The sequence below is a fragment of the Carassius gibelio genome, chromosome B20 (assembly GCF_023724105.1).
Source record: "Carassius gibelio isolate Cgi1373 ecotype wild population from Czech Republic chromosome B20, carGib1.2-hapl.c, whole genome shotgun sequence".
In the NCBI taxonomy this organism is placed as follows: Eukaryota; Metazoa; Chordata; class Actinopteri; order Cypriniformes; family Cyprinidae; genus Carassius; species Carassius gibelio.
The window spans coordinates 6,753,870-6,778,459 of NC_068415.1; the positions used below are offsets into that span (position 1 = coordinate 6,753,870).

General features: G+C 34.4%; 2 protein-coding genes across 6 annotated transcripts; one reads left to right on the forward strand and one right to left on the reverse strand.

Annotated features, from left to right (window-relative positions):
* Nucleotides 1-3,988: 3,988 nt before the first annotated feature.
* tpd52l1 (tpd52 like 1) lies at nucleotides 3,989-21,607 on the forward strand. Of its 5 annotated transcripts, XM_052586808.1 has the most exons (10): nucleotides 4,037-4,141; nucleotides 5,467-5,511; nucleotides 5,999-6,022; nucleotides 10,617-10,732; nucleotides 11,334-11,482; nucleotides 15,881-15,982; nucleotides 18,032-18,046; nucleotides 19,371-19,409; nucleotides 19,715-19,775; nucleotides 19,952-21,607. In XM_052586808.1, exons 1-10 carry the CDS (start codon nucleotides 4,123-4,125, stop codon nucleotides 20,066-20,068), a joined length of 687 nt encoding a protein of 228 aa, XP_052442768.1. In that variant the 5' UTR covers nucleotides 4,037-4,122; the 3' UTR covers nucleotides 20,069-21,607. The 5 variants fall into 5 exon arrangements, with proteins under 5 accessions (XP_052442771.1, XP_052442772.1, XP_052442768.1 ...); XM_052586809.1 differs by lacking the exon at nucleotides 18,032-18,046 and having other exon boundaries at nucleotides 4,038-4,141; XM_052586811.1 differs by lacking the exons at nucleotides 5,467-5,511; nucleotides 5,999-6,022 and having other exon boundaries at nucleotides 3,989-4,141.
* A 181-nt stretch (nucleotides 21,608-21,788) lies between these two features.
* On the reverse strand, nucleotides 21,789-24,349 carry hddc2 (HD domain containing 2). Its single transcript, XM_052586813.1, has 6 exons — nucleotides 24,213-24,349; nucleotides 24,017-24,138; nucleotides 23,240-23,342; nucleotides 23,100-23,168; nucleotides 22,874-23,012; nucleotides 21,789-22,222 (listed from the first exon to the last, which is right to left on the reverse strand). Exons 1-6 carry the CDS (start codon nucleotides 24,255-24,257, stop codon nucleotides 22,086-22,088), a joined length of 615 nt encoding a protein of 204 aa, XP_052442773.1. The 5' UTR covers nucleotides 24,258-24,349; the 3' UTR covers nucleotides 21,789-22,085.
* Nucleotides 24,350-24,590: the final 241 nt, after the last annotated feature.

Below are 24,590 nucleotides of genomic sequence, written 5' to 3' on the forward strand. Positions count from 1 at the left end.
AATTAAGAATTAAAAGGAGCTGCCAACATTTGGTCTCACTTGGCTTTTAATTAGTGGTGTTTGCTTAGAACAGTTTCAATATTATAATTGTTAATACTCCTGGTTAGTGAACTGGGGGGGGGCTACACTGTATATTATTTTGCCATGTATTCCATGCTCACAATGTGTGCTACAGATTCACTACTGTTTAGGGTCAGTAGTTCAGATTTAATTTAAAAGTTGTTGTTTTTTAATGAATACTTTTATTCAGCAAGGACACATTGATCAAAAATGACAGTTTTAAAGACATTTATAATGTCACAAAAGTTTCCTATGTCAAAAAAATGCTGTTCTGCTGAGCTTTTTATTAATCAAAGAATCCTAAGCTGGTCTGTTTGACTGTTTTCAACATTAATAATAATAATAATGTTTCTTGAGCAGCATATCAAGAATGAAGGATCGTGTGGCACTGAAAACTAGAGTAATGTGCTGAAAATGTAGCTTTGCCAGCAATAATTTATATTCTAAAATATATTAAAATAGGAAAAAGCTATTTTAAATAGTAATAATATTTCACAATATCAGTTTTTTTTTTTTTTACAGTATTTTAGTGAAATAGATGCAGCCTTGCCAAGCACAAGAGACTTCTATCAAATACATTTAAAAATCCAACTGCAAATGTTAAAAAGTTAATCTTACCATGCTACAATGATTTATTCTAAACATGTATATTTTAGCTAATACGGTAAAGCCAGAAAAACAAGTTTACACGTTTATCACGTAGCAAATTCGTACTATAGCTACAGTAGGTGACTGCATCAAGGAAGTCACTGCTGAATGAAGGCTTACTGCTGTGATTTGCATGTGCAGCGAGATAAAATATATGCAAGTCTGACCACACGTTGGAGTAAAATAACTATTGTCTTCTTTCTCTCATCTACAGAGCTGTTGTCCCTCTCATTATGTGGTCTGGGTGCAGCTGTCAGCTGAACTACCAGCTGTCACTTGCTAAGTTTAGAAACTTCAACCAAGTGGCAGGCTACAAGCTTTTACAATGAAACGCATGAAAGCACATTTTGATATAGCGCCATTATGCTGAATTCCTCATGTCATTCCAAACCTGTATGGCTGTGGAAAACAGAAGGTGTTTTGAAAAATGTTTGTTTTTTTGTGTCTCTATAGGCATAATGGATGTCAGTTGTTGTTTCTGTTCAATTTCGACAATTTCAAATTAAAAAAGAAGGTCATACAGGTTTTGGAACGACATTTATTAGATGAGCTATCCCTTTAAATCAAGGATTGCCTACATCCTTATCTGCATAGCGACCCTGATGTGCCGTTTTGGGCATTTTCCATTAAGATATCATTTTTATCCATAAGTGAAGATCACCATCTGGACACATAGGATTCGACCCCCACGTGTGGTCAAACAACATCAGCAAGCAAAGATTACAACCTGTGTGTCACATGTACGGTGTACTCACGGTTGACATGACTCACGGTTTCCTCTCGGTTTCTTTGTCCCTCCCTGCTGGTAGTCTCTGATAATGCACATTCCAGTCAGATCAATTTCCTGCCTGTCTAAGCACTTTGTTAGGGTTTGCTGGCCGAAGAGCTGCTTCCTGAGGTTAGCTGACGGACTGACATCCTGTTGACACCAGCTCCACCGCTGTAACAGGCTCTAATAGCACTTCAGGCCAATGAAGAATGACAACAAATATCAATCTCTGTCAGTGTAATACAATAAAAGCGTGACTCACAATTGTATGTTGTAGTTCTTACTCTTAAAACATGGTAGCCTACTGCAAATATTACTTCTTCATCTATCATTCGTCTATATTAATTGTATTTATGTTTACGAGTCATGAAAAGCCTATTAGCTAAATGAATATTTCAATGAGCAAACTCAAATGAAAATGGGTTGTCAAATAAATGTCATGTTTTGGCAATGATGTTTTTGGGAACTATTTTTTCTTGCGACTTCTGGATTCATATTTGAGCACAATGCTTTTTATTCGCCAAAATCATCATTATTATTATTATTATTATTATTATTATTATTATTATTATTATTATTATTATTATTATTATTATTGTTGTTGTTGTTGTTGTTGTTGATTATGATTGTGCTGTTGTAAAGATTTTCATGTATTAAATGTTTTTTTGTTTTGACGCGACATGAGGTTGATCAACTTTATTGTTTATTTAGTCTCTGTTCGTTAAAATAATATATAATATTAACAAATAAATGCAACAATTAAAGGTGCTGTAGGGAAAAATATTTTTTTACATATTTATTAAACCTGTCATTATGTCCTGACGGTAGAATATGAGGCAGATAATCTGTGAAAAAAAATCAAGCTCCTCTGGCTCCTCCCAAGTGGTCCTATTGCCATTTGCAGAAAGTCATGCGCTCCCGGTAAAAAACAACCAATCAGAGCTGCGGTCCGTAACTTTGTTTGTGTTCAATATGTAGAAAAATAAACATAATAAGCGAGTACACCATGAATCCATTTTCCAAATCGTGTTTTTAGCTTGTCCTGAATCACTAGGGTACACCTTTAATAAGTGTTTATATTCGGACTATTTTAGATTGCTTCGGGGGTACCGTGGCGGAGTAACCCAGTACCTTTGTGATTCTTCATAGACATAAACAGAGAGAAGTAGCTCCGGCTACAATGTTCCTCCGCAACACGCAAGCAGTTCTGTTTATTAACTGCTAGAGCGTCAAAAGTTCCCTACTGCAGCTTTAATATCATTAACTTTTTCAAATAAAAACATCTAATTGAAAATGAAAGTAGGGTTTTAAACTTATACCTTAATGCAAAACATAATTGGAACACATGGCAAAAAAAGAAAAATTGTTAAGTTTTAAAAGCTAATGCCATGAAAATCTCATTTCGTCATATCAGTCAAATAGCTTATTATTTTCCTTAATTCTGTTTACACAAGTAGTTGAAGTAGTTTACTGACACCTGGTGGTCAAAAGGAGATTAGAAAAATAATAATATTTAACAAATATTTAACAAAGTATATGCATGTTTCATAATAATATTTAACAAAGTATATGCATACTTCATTATAAGCATGCATATACTTTGTTAAATATTATTATTTTTCAAATCTGCTTTTTACCACCAGGTGTCAGTAAACTACTACTTAAATTACCACATTCTGATACAGATCTGCCTTATACTTCCATCTGCACATGGTTGGAAGCAGACCAATAATAAACACCTATTTAATTAAACTGTGCCATTATTGTATGGGATCATCTATTCTGTTTGTACATCCGTGCTCTGCGTAATGTAGACTCGTTACAGTTTTAACCTTCCTTATTACAATAATGACGTTTAATAATTGTCTTAAAGCTCCCGTAATCACGTCAATAAATATTAGCTCTGTTACATATCAGTAAACGCTTCTAGGCTAGCTTGCCACAAGCTGTAGCAGCATACTTAAAAAAATGAGCATGTTCTACTCTGTTATATACTCTACCGTTTTAATACTTTATGCTGAATTATTGTTTTATATTAAATATCTCAATAGCTCTGTTTTTCCGTGTCTCACCAGGAGATGCCGCTGTTGACTGGAACGATAATTTAGCCGACCTTTAACTTGCTGCTCTCAGGTAAACGTGTCACTCATGACGTCATCGGTGTGGTATGCCAGGTTTGAACTTTGAGTAAATTAAGGTCTGTGGTTTAGATTTTTAAAATTGTTAAATTTCTTAAACATGAAGCGAAATAGTCACATTTGGATTTTGAAAAGGTTGCTTAAAAAACCCAAGTTGCTAACAATTTGACAAATAGGATTACAGCGATCACAAATATGAAAGTCTACATGCTTTAGGAATCAGTCAACCGTTGTAGTGTTTGATCACATAAACATATACAAAGTTTTGTAATATCATTCTTTTTTTCTTTTTTTTTTTGTAGGAACGTACGGCTCTTGTTATTTGAATATGCTAATTATAACAGTTCCCATTGGTCTGTGGCTGAGGCTGCACCCGGTAATGGGCGGGGTTTTGAGAGCAGAGAGAGTGTGTGTATGTGTGGAGCGGTTGTGTTGGACGGGGTATTTCTCTGAACTGAGACGTGCTGTTAATGTGAACTGGACCTGCATTTACACACTACCGCTGATATGGAGCCCAGACAACAGGGTGAGCTCACTTTCCAATTTTTTTTAACCCTTATTGTTCTGTAAACATATGTGTGGATGTAAATATGTTTGAATACTCCTGCAAATATGGTTTCACTTTCTTGTGTATCCTCAAATAAAGTGAGTAGTCCTTCACTGAAGAGGCATTTTATGTTATACTGGTTTTATTTTTGCATACTAGAAAAAAAGATATGAGATATTACAGCATATAACTAGACAGCTAACAAATATTAGGCTATTTAAAAGTCATATGTACATGTTTTTGTAGTCTAGTTAATTTAGGCTTCATTCTAACGATGTGCATGAGGTAAAGCCAGACTTTTGATAAAGTTTTCCATGGATCTGTTGTCAAAACACGTAAACAAATTAGGGAATTGGATGCAGCTCCTCCCTCTCTCTCAGGTTCCTTTAGGCACTGTGATCTAGACAACCACGTGACCTTCCCATTTCATTTCCACGTGACTGTCCTTAGCTAAATAATTGAAATCTTGTGACCAGATATGTTCCAGTGGTGGTACCAGTGAACAGGCTGGGCTTTAACTAAACAAAACTGTACAGTTTAGTAATATAGACATCCTGTTGGCACCGAGTACTGTGTTGTTCCACCAATCTAACAAGCACTAATTATAGGGTTGGGCAATGAAAAGTCATATAATTATCAATCAATGTCAGTGTAATAAACTTTTTGGTATACTGTTTGAGATCTAGGCAAGGATCATCAAACAACTGTACCAACAAGACCAGTGATAACCAAATAACCAATTAATTAATATTAGATCATTAAGCATATACAAACAAACATTAACATAGTTCAGCTATAGTATAGTAAATTATATTATGGCAATAATAAAACAGCTCTGCTGTTGTTATTGTAGTAGTACAGTGCAGTGAAGTAGTAAACTGCAGTTTATGATAAAGTGTAGTATTTTTTCATTATTTTTTGATTTATAATGATGTATTTTTAGAATTATTTATTTTATATTTATGCAATTTTTATAATTTGACTAGACAAAATTCAAGTATATTTACAGTAAAGTATGAGCTCGTTGATTGTAAATATATAATCAGTCTATTTTTGCACTCTACAAAAACTATTTTTACATTATAGTAGGATATAGTGTAGGAGTACAGTATAATATAGTACATTATTGTAAAAGAAGTAAACAAACCTGAAAATAATATATTTTTAATATGTAATTATAGTTTAATTTTATTAATACATTTGTTTAATATTTAAAAGTGCTAAAGTCTATTCATATACAGTATGTATACATTTGTGCACTTATACTCTAATCTTTTGTTTGTTTTGCCAATCATAATTCATAGAGCTGTACTCTAGCGTACTGACTCCTGAAGCAATAGTAGACTGGGGTAAGAGCTTGCTGTGTAATGCAATGAAAGTGAATGTGACAAACCCTACCTCTGTAGCTATGTAGATCACTCCATTTCCACCTCTGAGCTGATGGATGCTGAGTTGTGTGTAGCTCTTTGACATAGGTGCTTTTAGATGGAAGTAGACAGCCATGTCAAAGACTTCAGCACATTCAAAACTTGTAGACAGCGCTAAACCCTAGAGATGTGACATTATTTGATTGATAGACCCTTCGTTGTGCTTGAAATGCATGCCATGTTGAAGTTCCCTGAATGAGACAACATGGGTTTGATATGCATGTCTGTGTAAGTTTGGTTTTTGAATGATGTTGAATACCTCACTTCAGTCCTTTGCTGTTGAATGCAGACTGATTGCATGTTATTGTGAGATTTGAGTGGCATTTTGTAGTTTGTAATCTATTTGGTGTATTAGCTCATGAATCAGATCATGTAATTTTCTCCTCATTTTCAATCTGCTGAACCACAGAAGACAGAGAAACTTTCCATGCAGGTAAGTCTCAAAAACATCTAATTTCATGTGAAGGATGTCACTTAGCAGAGTTTTAAAAGCAACCCATTAAACACTTGGTCACTGTCTGGAATTTCCCGCCAGTCACTAAATGCTCTGTGGTGTCTCTGTGCAGCAGTCAGACAGAAGTAAATCCAGTCAGATAATCACTAAGGAAAAATCCCTCAGATTACTCCGGCAAGTCAAGAAATTACGCAACAGTTCACTGAAACCATGCCCTTAAATTATACTGCTTTATTTCAAGCTCCAAATAGATTGTGCTTGCATTATTGAAATTATTGAGTTATTTAGTGACTATTAGATGTTCTGTTTGTTAAGCTGCAGTAGGGAACTTTTGTAAAAATATATTTTAATTTTTTTTTTTTAAACCTGTCATTATGTCCTGACAGTAGAATATGAGACAGATAATCTGTGAAAAAAATCAAGCTCCTCTGGCCCCTCCCAGTGGTCCTATTGCCATTTGCAGAAAGTCATCCGCTCCCGGTAAAAAACAACCAATCAGAGCTGCGGTCCGTAACTTTGTTTGTGTTCAAAATGTAGAAAAATGTACATAATAAACGAGTACACCATGAATCCATTTTCCAAAACGAAATGAAAATGAAATCAATTAAAACAGAATAGAAAAATTTTAGTACTAATAAAAATTACATTTAACCTAAAAATGTTATGATATCATAAAATATGTATATATAAAAACAAAAGCCATAAATATTAATAAACACAGTAATAGTATTCCTGTGGCTCAAGTGCTAGGGCATTGCGTTAGCAGCGCAAGGTTGTGGGTTCGATTCCCAGGGAACACGTTAGGTAAAAACTGTTAGCCTGCATGCACTGTAAGCGTCTTCTAAATGCATACATTTATTTATTTGAATTTCTAAATCTAACTTGTGTTGTGCAATTGGGTTAATGTTTATTTAGCTGTTGTTTTATAGAAGTTTTGCTGATGTGCATTAAGTTCAGTGTTTGGATACAAGATGCCATTTAGACTAATATTACAGAAATGTAGGCTACACTATAAAAGTTATTTACACAAAATGCTGAACCTTATAATATTATTTAGTTTTATTTTCATAGCAGGTAATTGAATGCATTAACATATTAACTATATACTAATTATGATAAAGTTGTGATTAATTAGTGTAATTAATTGACAGCATTGTTTTACCTTACATAGATTACACAGATTAAAATGGTATCTCAAATATTTAATTAATTAGTGTTTTTGATCATCTCTGGTCTGGCTTTGAATGCCTTTTTCTTAGTTTCTATAAGTGGGTGATAAGAAATAGGTGTTTTGTTCATCTGATGGTAATAAGAATGCCCTCCTCTTCCTCGCATTGAAATCATTCTCTGAGGACAGTGAAGTGATTCTTTGTGAATCTGTTGCGTCGTCGGGAAGGAAAATGAGGACATTGAGAGAGCAGGATGCATAGTCCAGTGAGCTTGAAGAAGCTGAACTGCCGAGTACACTGCCCTGAAGTGACACTTAGTTACTCCGATGACACACCGTACACCATGACACGACTCACTCAGACAGAAGGACATGAGAAAGATCCACTCTGAGTGACCCATTAATGACAAAAATAGTCAACTGACCCAGAAAGGGAATGTTTGAAGATATGGAGGAGGTTTCTTTCTGATTGTCACTTCTGTATTGCACTTTCCTGTCATTTTAGTGATGGGAAGACATACTTATTTAAACTTTGGTTCATTTGAGCAGTTCATTTAAACAGATTTGATCAATTCATTAAAAAGGAATCCGCTCAAAAGAATGATTCCATATGTTTTTCATGCTATTTGATGAAAGAAGACGGATTTTAAATAGATGACCATCCACTTCAAGTTGTAATTGATTAACCAGCTCAACCAGGTTCCTAGCTCTAGATAGGTTAAAAATAGTGGTCTACATTCAAGGGCAGTCTAAGTTGTACTGGCTTATAGCCATCAGTTATCAGTATGAAGCATCTAGAAACCCTGCAGGAAACATGTCATTATTTAAATTAGTTTGAAAACAAACCATTTTGTCCCTCTGAAATGCACAATAGCATTATCTTTTCGAATGATCTTCGAATGGCAAAAATATTAGATGTCTCAGCATTTCATCTTGGTGTTGTTGAATGAACCAATTTGATATCGCAAAGCTCTCTTTTTCTGGTAATAAACCTTCAACAAAATTTAGACACCGTAGAAAGGCAATGGAATGGAAAGTGTATTGTTTTTTTTATATTTAAAATGAAAATGATTCTCTTAGCTTCCTCTTATTCAAGATGCAGACCCTTAAATAGATTTAGGGAATCCGATTCATGGGATAATTGGGAGCTTGATGCAAGACATCAAGAAAGTTGCTAGGCAACCTGAACAACGAGGCTGTGGAAGTGTGAGATAATTGCTTTATAAAGTATCTTTTCTTCTGAGTTATGCTCAAAGATCCAACCTTCAGATTTAATCTATATCAAGAAATCAGTTCTTGTTATAAGTAAATAAACAGTGTTGACATCTTAAAACTGAAGACCCAGAGGGATAATCTAGCGTCTCAGATAATGTCAGAATTTTGCATGTGCAAAGTCAATGTACTGTGTGTTGTGTTTCTATGCAGAAGTGATTTGGAGGACATGCCGGGACTCTGATATCTCATATTGAATATTTTCTCATTTTAAATGTCAGCCACATAGGACATGTTCATGCTCATGCCATCATATTGACATTTACATTTCTAGACCAAAAATGAAACTAATCAAAAACATTTTGATATGCTGATTAATTCATCATCAGATTAATTCACAAATAATAGTTACAAAATAAATGCACAATTAATCACATATGTTAATATTTGTCTAAAAAAAAAATCTAAATTTGTAATTGTTTGGCCATATGTCCATATAACATGTTTCCTAAATTGTTGTTGTTGTTGTGTGTTTGTTTTTTATAAAACATTGATGCATGTTTTTATAGTGAATATGTGCACTATTTTATTTGCTTCAAAATGAAATCCAAATGGGTTATGTGCAAATAGCAAATATATGTAGTTGAAAGACAGATTAAGAAAACTGTAAATGCATAACATACTGTACAAAGTCTGATTTTATCATGTTAATGTCCTTAAGCTACCAATGCACCGGCTTGCTTTAGTTGTAAACAGATAGATCTGATCTTCTGTACAAGCTGTTGTGTATGGTGTAAATGCTAAATCTGAGATCTCATTGCTTTCCTTTGCTTAGACCGTCCAGCTCTGCTCTTCTACCTGCTGATTGCATTAGCCACTAAAAGTGTATCACGCGTTTCATGCTCCATAATCAGTTTCTCGTGTAATGACTGACCAGATCTCTGCTTTGTGACTCTTGTTTCCCTGTGGACAAAAACAACCTTAACATTTACTCACATTACTGGAGCCATATCAAATGCATTAGCGCTTCATCATATGAGCTTTCTTTTCGAGCTATTGTAGGATTTCGTTTTTCTTTCACTTTAATCATGAGTGGTTTTGACCTCCAGCATAATGTTTCTGAAGCACATTGAGTTTCCAGGGAAATGAATTCTAAGAGTAACAGGGTGTTTTGACATTTAAATCCAATTCTAAAGGGGCGTGAGTTGTTTTGTGCATTCGCGTTACGCAGAATATATGCTGTGATTTCAATATAATTTCACTCTTGGATGAATACTCTAAAATATTGATTTATGTAAGTCATGTCAGACATGTATTGCATTGTAAAGAAACTAAAACATGATGTACTGAGTGGGTGATTCTGCAGTTGAAACTGGGATTTTGGGGAACTGGGTTGAGGTTTCTGTGATTGTTGCGGTAATTAAACCATATTTCTACTTTCATGTCCTCTTCTGCTAACGTAAGTTCAGTTTAAATCCTCAAATGCGTAAGAGAATACTGTTGTTTTGGTGTCTCGTCTCTACATGTCTACTATGAGGTGCTTTAGACTGAAATCAGCCTTATGTTGCCTCTAAACATGCTGCCATAATGCTTGTAAAAATGCCATCATATTTGTTAATCATTTGATCAATTATTATTATTTTTAATTTAATGTGATCTTAAAGAAAACATGTAAAGCTCTGTTAAATGTCATCAATCTCAAGGCTCTAGTGCAAATTTCTGGGGGTTTTCAGTCTGTTTTGTAAAACCTTTTATTATAACTCAAAATACACATTCATTCTGAGGTGAGGCAGGATAATTACACGGTTAAGGTGATGGTTAAATGTGTTTAAAGGCTTTTCAGACTGACTGAACGGTCGTTTCTGTACAGCGCAAACAGCATGATTTAGTTTTCTACTTTTTTCAGTTGTTGAGAAGAATTGTTTCTTGAGCACCATCAGCATATTCGCATGATTTCTGAATATTTAAATAAATACAGAATTCATTTTTGGGTAAACTATTCCTTTTTTGGTATATAAATTATTGCCTCATCCTGAGATTTTTTGGGACTCAAATGGTTCTAAGTTTTTATCAGTGGATTGACTTAACACAAGTTATTTCTGTGAAATCAGATCGGTGCAAGAATGTGTCCAGTTGACTGAGACATGTTAACAATAACTTTCATTGTTCTGCTTTTTGTGCATTTACGTCCAGGTTTGTTGGACAAAGAGCCTCTAAAGGAAGTGGACGAGGATATGGTGTCAGAGGTGGATCTCACCAACACTATCACAGAAGAGGAGCGAGAGGAAATGGAGAATGAGCTGATTAAGGTATTTTCTCCAGTGTTTTAGTGCTAGACCAGGAAAACGGGCAGGCTGATCCTTAGAAACTGCTAGTCTCTGAACCTCAAGGATACTAAGCTTAAGCAGAAATAGTGCATGTTATGTAAATCCTGCAGATCTGTCTGCATTTTCCTTCTTTGCATGTTGTGACTCAACTTTAAAAAGTGATAACGTGCCACTGTTAACTTATCTTACCTCATCTGGTATGGGAGTTAAAAATGACAGGCATTAGTGTCAAAATATAGTAAGGTGATTTCAGTCATATTAAAGCAATTAGTATTGAAATACGATCCAGTTTACTGTACTGTATTTCCTGAAATATACTGAGCTGTTGCCACACAAATAGTCTGCATTATCTCATCCAGGACCTACACCCATGATTGAAAATCATGTGACCAAAGCGTTCCCATTTTTTCTTGGGCTACTTTATCCTCCCAGATCTCCTCGGCCCACTGAGCCATGTAAGGCCGATGTTAACTGTAAGACAGTTTGCATATGAGACGGAAAGAAAAGAGCGGAGGCTTCATATCAGAACTGAATTACTTGTTAAGCTTCAGCCCCCAACCTTGACTTATTTTCCTTCTGTCAGTTAGATGAAGAAATCACTACTTTGAAACAAGTCCTGGCCTCCAAAGAAAAGCGTCACTTGGAGCTGAAACAGAAACTAGGGATCACACCCCTGAGTGAACTGCGACAGAACTTCTCCAAGAGCTGGTATGACATGCAGACCACCACAGCGTAAGTAGTCTTTGCTAAACCTCGTGATTTGAAAAAGACAAAAGTGGTGGTCCATGCTTACTTGATGAAAATGCATGACCAAAATGGGACAAAATCACTTTTTAACAACCTAGTGGTATTATACATGTGTTAGACGAGTTAGTTTAGGGGTACTGATTTTAGTTAGTAAACGGTAGTTTAGGGGTTTTTACTTAACAAGAACTTTAGTTCAGATGTAGTAAAATTATTATTTTTTATATATTTCTGAATGTATATATTTGTGTATTTGAGTTATTAATGTTAACTAAAACATATATATTTTTTTGTTATTAATTAAAAAGAAACAAAAAAAAAAGAAATGTTGCAAACTAATAAAAACTAAAAGTGAACTAGAATTACAAAAAATAAACCTTAAATTTTTAATTTAAAAATACTAATAAAAAGTACAAAGCATATAACAAACGAACTAATAATTATGAAAATATGAAACAAAAGCTAGTTCTAAATGTTCATAAAGAAAGTATAATATGATATAAATACTGTGATACTAAAATAACACTGAGATGACGTGTCCTTGTCTGTAGCACAAGAGTATGAGCAATAGTGATTTAACAATATGTGACATTGGAGCACAAAACCAGTCTTAAGTCGCTGGGGTATATTTGTAGCAATAGCCAAAAATATATTGTATGGGTCAAAATTATCTATTTTTCTTTTATGCCAAGAACCATTGGATATTAAGTAAAGATATTGTTCCATGAAGATATTTTGTAAATTTCTTTCTGTATATATATTAAAACTTAGTCATATGCTTTGCTACGAATTTAAAATGACTTTGGGAAAACTTTAAAGGCAATTTTCTCAATATTACATTTTTTTTGCAGCCTCAGATTCCTGATTTTCAAATAGTCATATCTCGGCCGAATATTGTCCTATCCTACTAAACCATACATCAAATTGGGTCACATATATACCTCATGCAATATTATTGTTTTTCTATTAAAATCTAGTACTTTGCATCAAAAAGAAAAATATTTACATTGACCGTTTGTTTTATTAGCCAGCTTCCTTCTTGAGAATGAATTGCAATCTGAATGAGCATGTTGACACAGTGGTGTTTCCTTCTGTCGATGTGTATTTAGGTTATTGCCATCACAGTGTGATCCATATCTGCCTCAGTTCACATTCACCCAGACAGACAATGACTTTCTGAGACACACAGCCCATTTGCACGATAATAACTTCATTGCAACAAGGTTTCTCTTTATATACACACACACTGAACAGACAAATTAGCTATTATTGTCAATGAAAGACAAGTAAAGACTTCCTTTAAATCATGTCTTTTTATGACTCATGATTACCGTAATATAATACTCATAATAATGTTGTTGTGCTTGTTTACCATCACTACCCTCAGGAATAACACAGACGAATTACACAGATTACAAGCTTGACGAACAGAAACCATTTATAAGAAATGATTATGTGAATGTATTCTTTTATTCATCTAGCAGATGCTTTTACCGAAAGGAGTTTACAAATCACAATAATACAAGAAGGAACAATTAATCAAAAGAAGAAAATGCAGTAATTCTGCTGTACCAAATTAGCAAATGCTTCTGCTTGTCAGGTTGGTTATTGTCTATAAGAAGCATCATGTTACATGTTACTTTTCTCTTGGATAAATAACAGAAAACAGGTTTGGAATGACTTTATTGGTGGGTAAATACAGACGTCATCCACATTTTTTCAAGTCTACAGTTTGTGCCTTTTCTTCTTATTTTAATAAAGAGCATTTGGTATGTTTATAATTTTTTTGTTACACCAATTTAAATTGCTTCTTAGTTGGTTGTCATTCTTGTTATAGTACCTGTGGTGAAACTGTATTCTGTGATAAGTCTGTCTGACTTTGTTTATATCCCGCGTTCACCTAGTTATTCAGTTACTACAGTGACATGGTAACTAGCGTCTCAGATGAATAGTCCTTCTCATGTCGCAGTTGCCATGGTGAAGAGGTTGTGGGCTGACAGGAAAAAAAGCGATCAGATGGTGTCTGCTGACCGATATGGATGATTCCTGCATTAGCCCGAGTGTCTCTGCACATACTCCTATCAAAAGACTAGATTTCCATCTCTTAGACTGGTCTCGGGTCAGTCTAGATGTGCTGTTATACGAAGCATGTAACTTCACAATGTGATTCTTGTCTCTCTACGAATTGTGACATTTAGCATGATACAACTTAAAGAACCTGTTCACCTAAAAATGAACACTCTGTCATGATTTACTCACCTTTATGTCAGGTCAAACCTTTAAGAGTTTCTATCGTAAAAGATGTTTCACACTATGTTCGTGCTGCATTTTCCGTACAATAAAGAGGGATGCAATAAACAAATCAGAGTCTCATCTTCCATTCCCTTTAAGAGCCAGTTGGATTTGCTATTTAAACGGCAGAATTTGGCACGCGCAAAGACAGAACGCGTCTCCGAGATGAAACTGAACTGCTAGTGTGCGAGGAAATAGATTCTAATTCTGATACATGCGATGACTATCCATTATGACATGTAGGCATTTATTTATATATATATTAAATTAAATTACATTTATGCATTTAATTAGCCTACAAAAAATTCTTATGCATTTCAATCATTTAATTTTTTATATTTGGCATGTTTGTGTGCTGCTGTGCGTCCCTGTGTTTAATAAGCAGCGTTTACGCTCTTTAAATAACAAAAAAAAACATTGCACCAGACTTTAGACCAGGTTTGAGTTGGTCTAAGGAGCTGTCTATTTTCAGCTCCTTAAAATAGCATTGTGCCAGCATTGCACACCTCTTTTAAAGGCCAGCACGCCCATGGGCGCACAAATGGGCGCAAATGCATTTGCTAATGAATCGATGTGGCGCTGGACGGGAAAATGTGACGCCGCCGGACTGAAACTAGCAAACACACTTGTGCTGCGTCTTGCGTCGCATTGCGCCGGGTGTATTATAGGGCCCATACTGTTGCTTTGTGTGAGGGACACACCAATGTTGTTTGTAGACTTTCGACTGATCAGAATGTGCCGGGTTTGGATAGTGTGTGTCTAAAATGTTATTAAATATGGGAGTTTTGTTCTGAGGAATGTAGCTCTTGGGTTCAAAAAGTGACTTCAGTTGAATTGCTGTTTAAAATGTGATGGGACTTCATCTAACAGACCTAGTAACATTAGGAAAAAACAAAGAGTAGGAAGTATTTTTTTATACAACACAAACCTATAATTAAATGAACCTATACTTCATTTATCTAAATGTCTGATTGTTATTTCTGCAGAGTATCAATAGCATTGTAGCTGACTGTAATTGTTCCCTATTTAGACTGTCTTATTGTATTCTCTGGATTAAAGCAACATTTCTTCCTGTTTTGTATGAAATCACAGAAAAAAAAACTGAAGTGAAGTTCTTCCTGTCTAAAATTCCAAAAAGGCGCCATTTTTTTCTTTGCCTGTACATGTTCTAAGTTTGTTCTCGTTCTTCAGTCTCTTCTGGGAACTGGCATGTCTAAAATGTAAATGTCATGTTTAATGTGCTCTAAGATGCACTAAAGAGTTACACCAGGGCTTCCCAAACTGTTTTACAAGTCTTGATGAATCCTTTGAGATTTTAATATTTTAAGTTAATATAAAAAAATAAATAATGACACATTTTAATTTTCATAGTTCTCTGTGGCCATGTGACATGCAATTGAACTAAAAAAATGATTTGTTTAATATCAAATGTTATATATAGTGCTGCCCATACATTATACATGGCTTTTTGGTGGTGTTATTATATCGTTTTACCTCTTATAAAAATGTAAATGTATAACAAATGATATTATGAATTCTATAAATATATTACTGTTTTAAATTACAGTTATCCTGTAAAATAAAAAAATTACACTTATAATAATTCATATGTCATATATTTTTGCAAATTCTATTTTACACAGCAAGTAATATATAACTCATATTTATGTATTAAATATATTAAATCCTTCACTTACATATTTTCATATCCTAAAGCTTTATTTTGGCAGAATACTGGTGAAGAATGTGAACTTTACACGTTACACAATTGCAGCCTTTGATTTGATCACACTAAGCTATTCTACTTTTCAGTTTTATTTTGATTTATTGTGCAGCCACATATGTTTATTTTAATTAATATTTGGTTTAATTATTAGCTTTCAGTCACTCGTGAACCCTCTGCAGGTTCGTAAATTTAGACAAACCATATTTGAGGTCATTTCTGCTATGGAATATGTTTTAAACTGTGTACATTTTTATAAAAACATAAGTATGTTTGTGTGCCAATTTTATATTCATGAGAAATATTTTATCAGTGGCATCTATGATAGTAATATCTGATTAAGAGAATCTGGTTTTGTGCTGTTCTCCCAGATACAAAAAGACATCTGAGACCCTGACCACGGCAGGACAGCGGACCTCAGTGGCCTTCAGTAACCTGGGCAATGCCATCACCAGGAAGTTCGGCGATGTGAGGTAAAATGTCACTTCCCCCTCTGCCTCTTTCTGCTATCTATCATTTCCTGTTTCTCTTGTGCAGGAATCTCCCACAAATGCACAGCACACACGCTGTGATTATTGCACAGTGAAATGACAGTGGTCTTGAAGCATTTACTTTGGCCAGTCTGTTTGAGTGGCATGTTTGTGTTACGTAAGTCCCATTTAAGCAGCTTTCAGTGGGCCAGATTGGGGGCAGGTCCAGCTGGCATAAAAATAAGAGCTTGTGATGGCATGAAGAATTTACCAGCTCCTCTCCACTGGCTCCTGGATGGTTGAGACACTCTTTGACAATAGATGCATTCAGTTAAGAAGAACAGTAAGAGAGAAGTGTCCACATCTACAGCAGGGTGATAAAGGATGGACTGTTGACGGGTTGTTATAATGAGTAATGGTTATTCTTATTATACAGATGGAAGTCCTAAAAAAAAAAAAAAATTATAATAATACGATTTTTCCTCATTTTTTCCCAGTAGAAATATATAACTAAATATATTTATAAAATAAAATACATTATTTTGAAGAGCAAAATTTTGTAGAATAATAAGATTGTTGTTAAAATATGTAGTGTTGTATATTTGAGATTTTTCCACTATATTTGTTCTATTTTTCTAATAACTAAATTGTTTACAAATTTAATAATATATATATATATATATATATATATATATATACATATATATATACATATATGTATATATGTATATATGTATATGTATATATATATATATATATATATATATATATATATATATATATATATATATATATATTGTTGTACATTAATTGTGTGTATATTTATATATAGACAAAAAGTGAAGATATATAATTTACATGATGCAATAGAATTTGCAGGAGTGTTGTAGGATTGCAAGACAATGTTTTATTCATCAATTAATTATAAAGAATGATCAAAATCATTGCATGATGCCCAGTTCTAATTTGCCACTCACTCCCGCATTTGCTTTAGTAATATAGTGTTGATTTTACTGTAACTGGACATTTCTGTAGATCCAAAACCTCATTACCTTGTTTTACTTCAGCATGTTTGGCCTTCAGATACTGTATCCTAGGAGGTATGTGTGGTCGGTTGCCAGTGTGTGACACCATCTCTGCATGTGATTGGGGGTTTTATACCTCATGTTTGCAGTGGACTTACAAAAAACTATGTTTAGCCTTGCATGCTTATTGGCTTATAGCTATAGCAGCATATTGCATGATTAAAATCCATACTGTATATGGAGTTAATATGGAAAGTTCATCAATACTTCAAAATTCACATTATTGTTGAAATGTTGATAAATATTATTATAACTTCTGTACAGCTTATTTCTGTGTGTGCTGAGTGCTGTGTTCAGCCTGTTACACCAGGCCTAAACTGGAAATGATTGGAAATGGTTTAAGTTCATTAACAACTTTAACTGCCAATACATAGTGGCTCTAAAAAGTCCAGACACTTGCTCTAAGTAAGTCACACTTAAAAAATTGTGAATGCTATTGCATTAAATGCACACTTTTAAAGCTCATTTCACAAGGTTTCATGCGACAGAACAATTGTTTAAAAGGAAAACAGCAAGTGTTTGTATGTAAACCTGAGGGAAACTAAATTCAGACATCTACTAAAAAATGAACTTAACACCACTTGGACAAAAGTTAGGTCTAAAACGACCAAAGCATAATTTGGCTTAATATTTTTGAAATTCCTATTCCTATTTAAGTGTCCAAATATTTTTTGTGACCACTGTATTACAATTCTAAAACAATTTATTATTCAATGTTTTTTTTTTTTTTTTAGTAATAAAAAAATCAGTTGCATGGTTTGAAATAAGTCTGATTTATTTTTATGATTTTATACGTGTGAAAGTTCTACCAATGTAGTTGTTCTTAACTTGATAACTACATGAATTTTATATGTCTTCAAATATGTTTTGAGGCTCATATGACCAGAATTTTGTTGCATGCCCTATAATCTGTCAGTGAAAAATTATGTATAATTTTCTTTCCCTGTCTCTCTGATGCACACCAAAGGTCATATTCTCTTGGGTAAGATATTGTGTTTATAGATCTTAGAGATTAACAATAGCTGCTAGCAATAGCTTTTAGCATCTGCATGATACATGAGAACAGTGACGGTGCTGAAACTAAATCTGAATTACTCCGACAGTGTTTCCATAAATAATCAATATGGGTGTGAAAGGGTGTTCAAGTATCGGAGCAGCTTCTATGAATATTTCAATACAATTTAAATTAGTGTCTTACATTCATTCTGAGAAAGAAAGAAAAACTGTGTGGAGCCATACATTCATTAGATAATAATAATATGAGATCTGAAATGGTTTAATATTTCAAACTGTGCTGTAGCATTATAAGCAGGTCTTCTTTTTGGTTTTGTTTTGTTTTTTATCGGAAATGCGTTTTCAAATCCATTGCTCTGTCTCCCACATTGACTACATGCATCCGTTAATAGATAACTGGATTCAGCATGTGTTGCTTTTCATTTAACTATTTATGTGTTGACAAATAATGCATGTAAAACTCTTGTTTTGATATATAGTTCATGAGAGAAATAGTAAAAACCTCCTTATCCCACCCAGTTTGAATAGCCAGTTTGTTTGTTTTTTATCTGTCAGGTATGCGGTTTAGTTCTCACTATGCATAGAAAACAGGAAGTGCACAATGATCACAGTTCTGTACTGTGTTGTCCATTGGAAAGTCACCAACTTATGCAGTATCATTCTAAATTTGAGGTCAGGTCTTGTTTAGAAAGAAGTTAGTAGTTTAATTTTACAAAGATGCATTTCATCAAAAGTGACAGTAAGTACATCAGTTACAATAGATTTCTATTTCAAGCGAATGCTGTTCTTTTTGGGGAAAATGCTGTTTCCACAAAAATATTAAGCAGCATATCTGTCAACATGGATAATTATGTAATGTTTTTGAGCACCAAATCAGCATATTAGAAATAGAACGATTTCTGAAGGATCATGTGACACTGAAGACTGGAGCAATGGCTGCTAAAAATTCAGCTTTGCATTACAGAAATAAATTCAATTTTAAAATGTATTCAAATAGAAAACAGTTATTTTAATTAGTAGTAATATTATCCAATTTTAATAGTTTTGCTGTTTTGATCAAATGCAGCCTTGGTGAGCATAAGACATTTCTTTCAAAACATTAAAAATCTTACCAATCCAAATGTTTGGTTGTGTTGGTGTAGTAGTGCAATGTACCGCTGTAGGCTACACTTACATATAACTAGATCTTTTAATTATTAGCAATGTCTACATGTGTCTTATTTGCAATGTATTTGTTTGTCCTTGATAATGATCGAACCTCTCTCTTGCTTGGCCATGCTTTCATGGGGCAGCTATTCTATACGGCATTCAATGAGCATGCCTACAATGAGGTAAATGTGTGCGATAGCTTGCTTTGCATGTTTTTTCTAATGTTGGATTTAAAAAACTTTTTAAAACATTGAAGGATAGACAAACAACATATAAATGCATGTGACATTTTAAAGCACATATGCATATATAATATAGTACCCTACAGGTTGAGTGTTGGTGTGTCAGATGTATAAAAAATTTAATCCTTGCATGTACCATCTTGCATGCACCTTCACTAAAACAACCTAGAGAGGATATTAGGACTAGAGTTGAGGTTTACTGTTTAGATTAAGTAAATAAAGCTAAACAAATTTTTTTTTTACAGGAACTCGCCTAGCTTCAAGTCCTTTGAGGAGAAAGTCGAAAGCACAGTTTCAAACATTAAGGTAAGCCTGACATACCAGCGACCTTATTAGTGGTCAAACAAGCAAACTGTAGCTCGGCTTGCCCCTTAGTTAAGTGCTGTTAATAATTGATCAGCTTATCGTTAGGAATTTTCAGCTTCACTGTCCTGAAGGTCGCCATACTACCCAATGTCATTAAAGTTTTGTGTTGTGAGCAGTCAAAGGTTGGAGGAACAGGAGGGGCGGGCAGTTTTGAAGATGTCCTGTCTTCAGCAGCCCAAGCCAGCGCCCAGGACACCCCTACTAATAATGTGACCGAGAACAGTGAGCGCTAAGGGTTTCAGTGGTCAACCAGTGGAACTCTGATGACCCCTAGTGGTTTGGAGACCACAGTGAAAGTTGCACCAGGGGCCCCAAAAAACGAGAAGGGTATAACTGCAGCCTGGAGATCTCCTAAAAGGGGCGGGAACTCCAAAACAGGGTGGGACCTCCAAAATAGGGCGTGGCTTCCTCCCATTGAGAGACAGGTGCATGACATGCATGCACAATTTTTCCACCAATCCACTTTAGTGCAAACTCCGCCCCAAAGCTGATTCTGAAGTTTTTATTGGATGTGTCTGTTAAAGTGTTTCCTAAACTATGCAACAAAAAAGCTAACCCCTAAATCTACCCCACACCTTACCTTAACCAGTGAAATTGACTGAATGGCGGGATTGGTGCTGAATAGCGTGGTAAAGAAAGTTTCAGTTCAGGAAATGAACAGTTAATAAGATTATGCGATATGAGACTCACCGGACTATGGCAGAGGTTCAAACTTGGGAGCAAACACCGATGGTAACGAGCTTTGGGCTCTGCTCTAGTGGAGAATATTTATTTATATAGCATATTTTATTTTAGATGAACTAGAAACAATGTTTATCTTATAAAGTTTTTAAAAAAAAATGTAAGTCAGTAACCATTGGCTGAAGCCACAGCCAATGGTGAAATTCTTTGCGAAAGGAGACCCCGCCCCATTTTAGAGGTTCTGCCCAATTTTGGAGTTCACGTCCCATTTTGGAGATCTCCGGTCTGCCGTTATATCCACTTGAAAAAAACAGTAATACATGCCTTTCAAATGCGTGTTGGTGGATTATCTGTGCACGGAAGGAAAACAACCAAGTGGAGCCTGTTTATTCTTTAAGTTCTTTTCAAAATATGTATAGTTTTTCAAGGATATTATCTTTGGTGTAGTCCTGCGTTACTTTATTATTTATACTAACTCAACATTGTTTAACTGTAACAAAGCATGATATATTTCCTGGACCAAAAATAATGGCTGCATATACAATCCCTAAAAGAAGTGCTTGAAAGAATGTTCAACAAAATAGACGTTAGATTTTGTTTTCCTGTTATAAATGTGTTAATGCTCCTATTCCTGCTAACTAGAGCATGTTTGTTGATAACAGCCTGATGTAAGTTGTAATGTATTGGTAATGATAATTGCCAGTGACCAAAAATGTATAGAATTATTATATCCTGTTTTTTTCTTTACTTCATACGTTTGTGTGAAATTGGTTGCAGCTTTACATATTTAACATTGACAATGAAGTCAGGAGTTGTTTTAAAATTTTATAGACAAAATATTGCTTCAAATTCATACTCTGTGTTGAGCTGCCGTTCATTAATATTGTTGGTCATTAAAGGTTTTTTTTTTTTTTTTGCAAAGTCAAAGTCCCGGCTCATCAGTCATGAAATTAAGGTGAACTGAACCATAATCAGAAACCATAAAATTAACATTAACTTTACTGTTCCTTTTTAAGTAAAAGGGTAAAGTGTGGCAAAGTCTTTGCAAAAATGTTTTGACATTTGAGTTGTTAATAAAATCATTTTTGTAACTTCTGCTTAATGCTTTCCTCTTGGAAAACTAGCACTGTTGTAACTCAAAATGTTCCAGAACTGAATGCGTATACAGAACAAACGTATTTTGAATGTTGTTATAATTATTGCAGGATGAGTTGTATTTATTTTTCCCTTCCATTTTCATGCATTCAGCAAAGTAAAATCAGTTTCAACGGATATGAAATACTATTTTTATTGAAACATCAGTTACCGGAAGGCAGTAAATGCTGATCAAAATACACATTTCATTTTGGTTTAAATAAAAAGAATGACATTTTATCAAAACTGCAACCGTGGAAACAAATTGTGTTCTGCAGAGCATTCAAACAAACAAGACACAAACGTCGAACAACAGCAAACCATGCTTCTGTGCAATTAAATAAGATTAGAATAAAACACAGTTAATCTGGCCAAAATAAACACTCTTGTGTTCAGATGTGTGGAGGTAGCTTCATAGCCTGACAGGAACTGAGATCATGGTGTCGCTAGGGTGTGAGGGTTTGTGTCAGTGGTCTTCTCTGTATCATTATCTCCTTTAGCAGCGATGTGTCGAGCTCTCTCCTCATTCAAACTCTTCACCAGACCCAACACCTCCGGATGATGGAACCTCCCTGTGATCAGAGGAGAAAATACATAACAGGCAAAATATAAAGCTATTATTTGTACGTTTTGAAAATTGCATTCTCAAATATATGCATAAAATTAAAGGAATAGTTCACCCCAAAATTAAAAGATTAAAATATAAAAGAAAAGAACTGGGTGTTTGCATACATACATGTAGTATATATACACACACACACACATACAGTATATATTTTGAAAATATTTACATGTCTATATAATTTAAATAATAAATAACTAATATATATTTTTAAAAAATCAGAAATATATACATGCATGTGTGTGTATTTTATATATACACAGTACATATACTATGTAAACAATAACTCGAGTTTTTGCTTGTAAACAGTCCTTGATCAGTGCATATTTCTCTCCTAATTGAGGCAAGATGACTTTTTCACGAAAGAATGCAATATATATATATATATATATATATATATATATATACACACACACACACACAGTTGACTGGAGATGTGTGGATTACTTGTGGATTATTGTGATGTTTTTATTAGCTTTATGGACTCATTCTGACGGCACCCATTCACTGAAGAATATATATTGTTGAACGACAAAATTTCTACATTGAGATCCTGAGCTGGTAGAAGTTAGGATATGTGTATGACTGAGAAAGATCAAACCTTCAGTGGAGGTGAAGAACTCCTGCAGTCTTCCAGGTTTCCCCTCTAACTCCTCATACTCATGAGCTTGTATAATCATCTCCAGCTGGTCCAACTCCTTCACCAGTTTAGCTTCTGGACTGGACTGAGTCTCATACTCCTTTGAAAGATGTAGTCCAGTCATTCCGAAAAAAAAGAAAAGAGAAACACAAAACTCGGTCCATTTGTTAAGTTTTGATCAACTCACCTCCCACAAGCTGTAAATCTCTTTCCGTAAGCCATCAGCTAACAGGCCTGTGATGTGCACCATTGCATCCTATAGAGAAAGACTTTCAAAGTTTACACACAAAATATTTCAAACTTAAAAATAATCTTAAACCATCATACCTTTTCCCTTCTGTGCTTCTCTGCTTTGCTAACATTATCTGCTGGTGCAATATCTCCCACAATACACTCGGCCAAGTCATGAACTAAAGCCAGCTTCATGCATCTGTGGAGACAATGTAGAATAACTGTCTCGGTTTCATTTGAAATAAATGGTTTTATTAAATGTATGTTGTTGTAGAAAGCTAATTATTGTACAAGGTTTTTAAGCATTAACCTAAATGGGTCTGGAAAAAAGACTGATATGAATGAATCCTAATGAACCGAACAAGTGTGAATGAATCTTAATGAAACGCACAAATGAAACTACATTAGCTTCAGAAATGTGAATGATTCTAATGAACCAAATGAAATAAGGGTGAATGGTTCAAAATGAACAGCACAAGTGTGAACAGCACAAATGTGAATCAATCTCAATCTCAATTGCATAAATGAATTGACTCTTCTCTAAACCCCGCCTTCAAATCATACCTTAGCAACTGTCGCCTTACAAACTTTTACTCCCTTACAATGAGGATCTGTGTGTTTGGATACATATGCAGTTTTATCGACACTGACGAGAAGTACGTTACAAATACGTTTCGAGAAAAAAAAAAAAAACGTTTTCTTCCCAAAAGTTATGTAACGTTAAATGTTGAGAGGCTCCTGTGGATTAAAGTGAAACCGTCATTCCCAAATAAACACGAAGACCATCAGTAAGAACATCCACGTTCGCTCCAAGGTAATGTTAAACAGTCAACTTATAAGCAAAATATATGTTTTAAGACCCCTCATACAAACCTTTCTTTATTGACAGTGATGTCTTGTATGGTTAATGCCATCATAGACATTCTGTACATATGATCAGACACACTCTCAGGCTGTTTGACATTTCTGTACACCCATCCTGTTCGTGGCACACGCTGTAACACAATCAAACGTTAATATAACATGGGTTAACGCGCAAAACAATGGTATTAATCTGAATTTCACTCACTTTTAGCTGTCCGACTAGTTTCATGAATTGTAACATGTCGTCCATTCCGTTAAATTACAAATAGGACGCTGACGTTAGCGACCCGGATGTAAACCACGGCGTCAAGTTGCCGGTTGTTGTAATGACATGCAACCACCACTAGATGGAGAAAGAATACAAGCGTCTCGCTACACAAGTCCAGCAAAATCTAAATACAGTAGGCCTACTTAATAAAAAAAAAAAAAAATTGAGTGAATAATAATTAAAGATAATACAATTAAATAAATAATTAAAATAAGTTAACATTTTTACATTTAAATTTAAACAATACATTTTTCCTAATTATTAACATTGGATTTTTTTGATTATACTGAATAAAGTAATTAATCCATCATTTTA

Excerpts from the sequence above, each read along its gene's own strand:
- tpd52l1 (XM_052586808.1), top strand. Across the intron at positions 11,483-15,880 it reads GACATGCAGACCACCACAGC|ATACAAAAAGACATCTGAGA; the intron begins GTAAGTAGTCTT and ends CTGTTCTCCCAG. Across the intron at positions 19,410-19,714 it reads ATGAGCATGCCTACAATGAG|GAACTCGCCTAGCTTCAAGT; the intron begins GTAAATGTGTGC and ends TTTTTTTTACAG.
- hddc2 (XM_052586813.1), bottom strand. The coding sequence starts at position 24,257 with ATGGACGACATGTTACAATTCATGAAACTAGTCGGACAGCTAAAA. Across the intron at positions 23,169-23,239 it reads AGAAGCACAGAAGGGAAAAG|GATGCAATGGTGCACATCAC; the intron begins GTATGATGGTTT and ends CTTTCTCTATAG. Across the intron at positions 22,223-22,873 it reads GTTCTTCACCTCCACTGAAG|GGAGGTTCCATCATCCGGAG; the intron begins GTTTGATCTTTC and ends CTCTGATCACAG.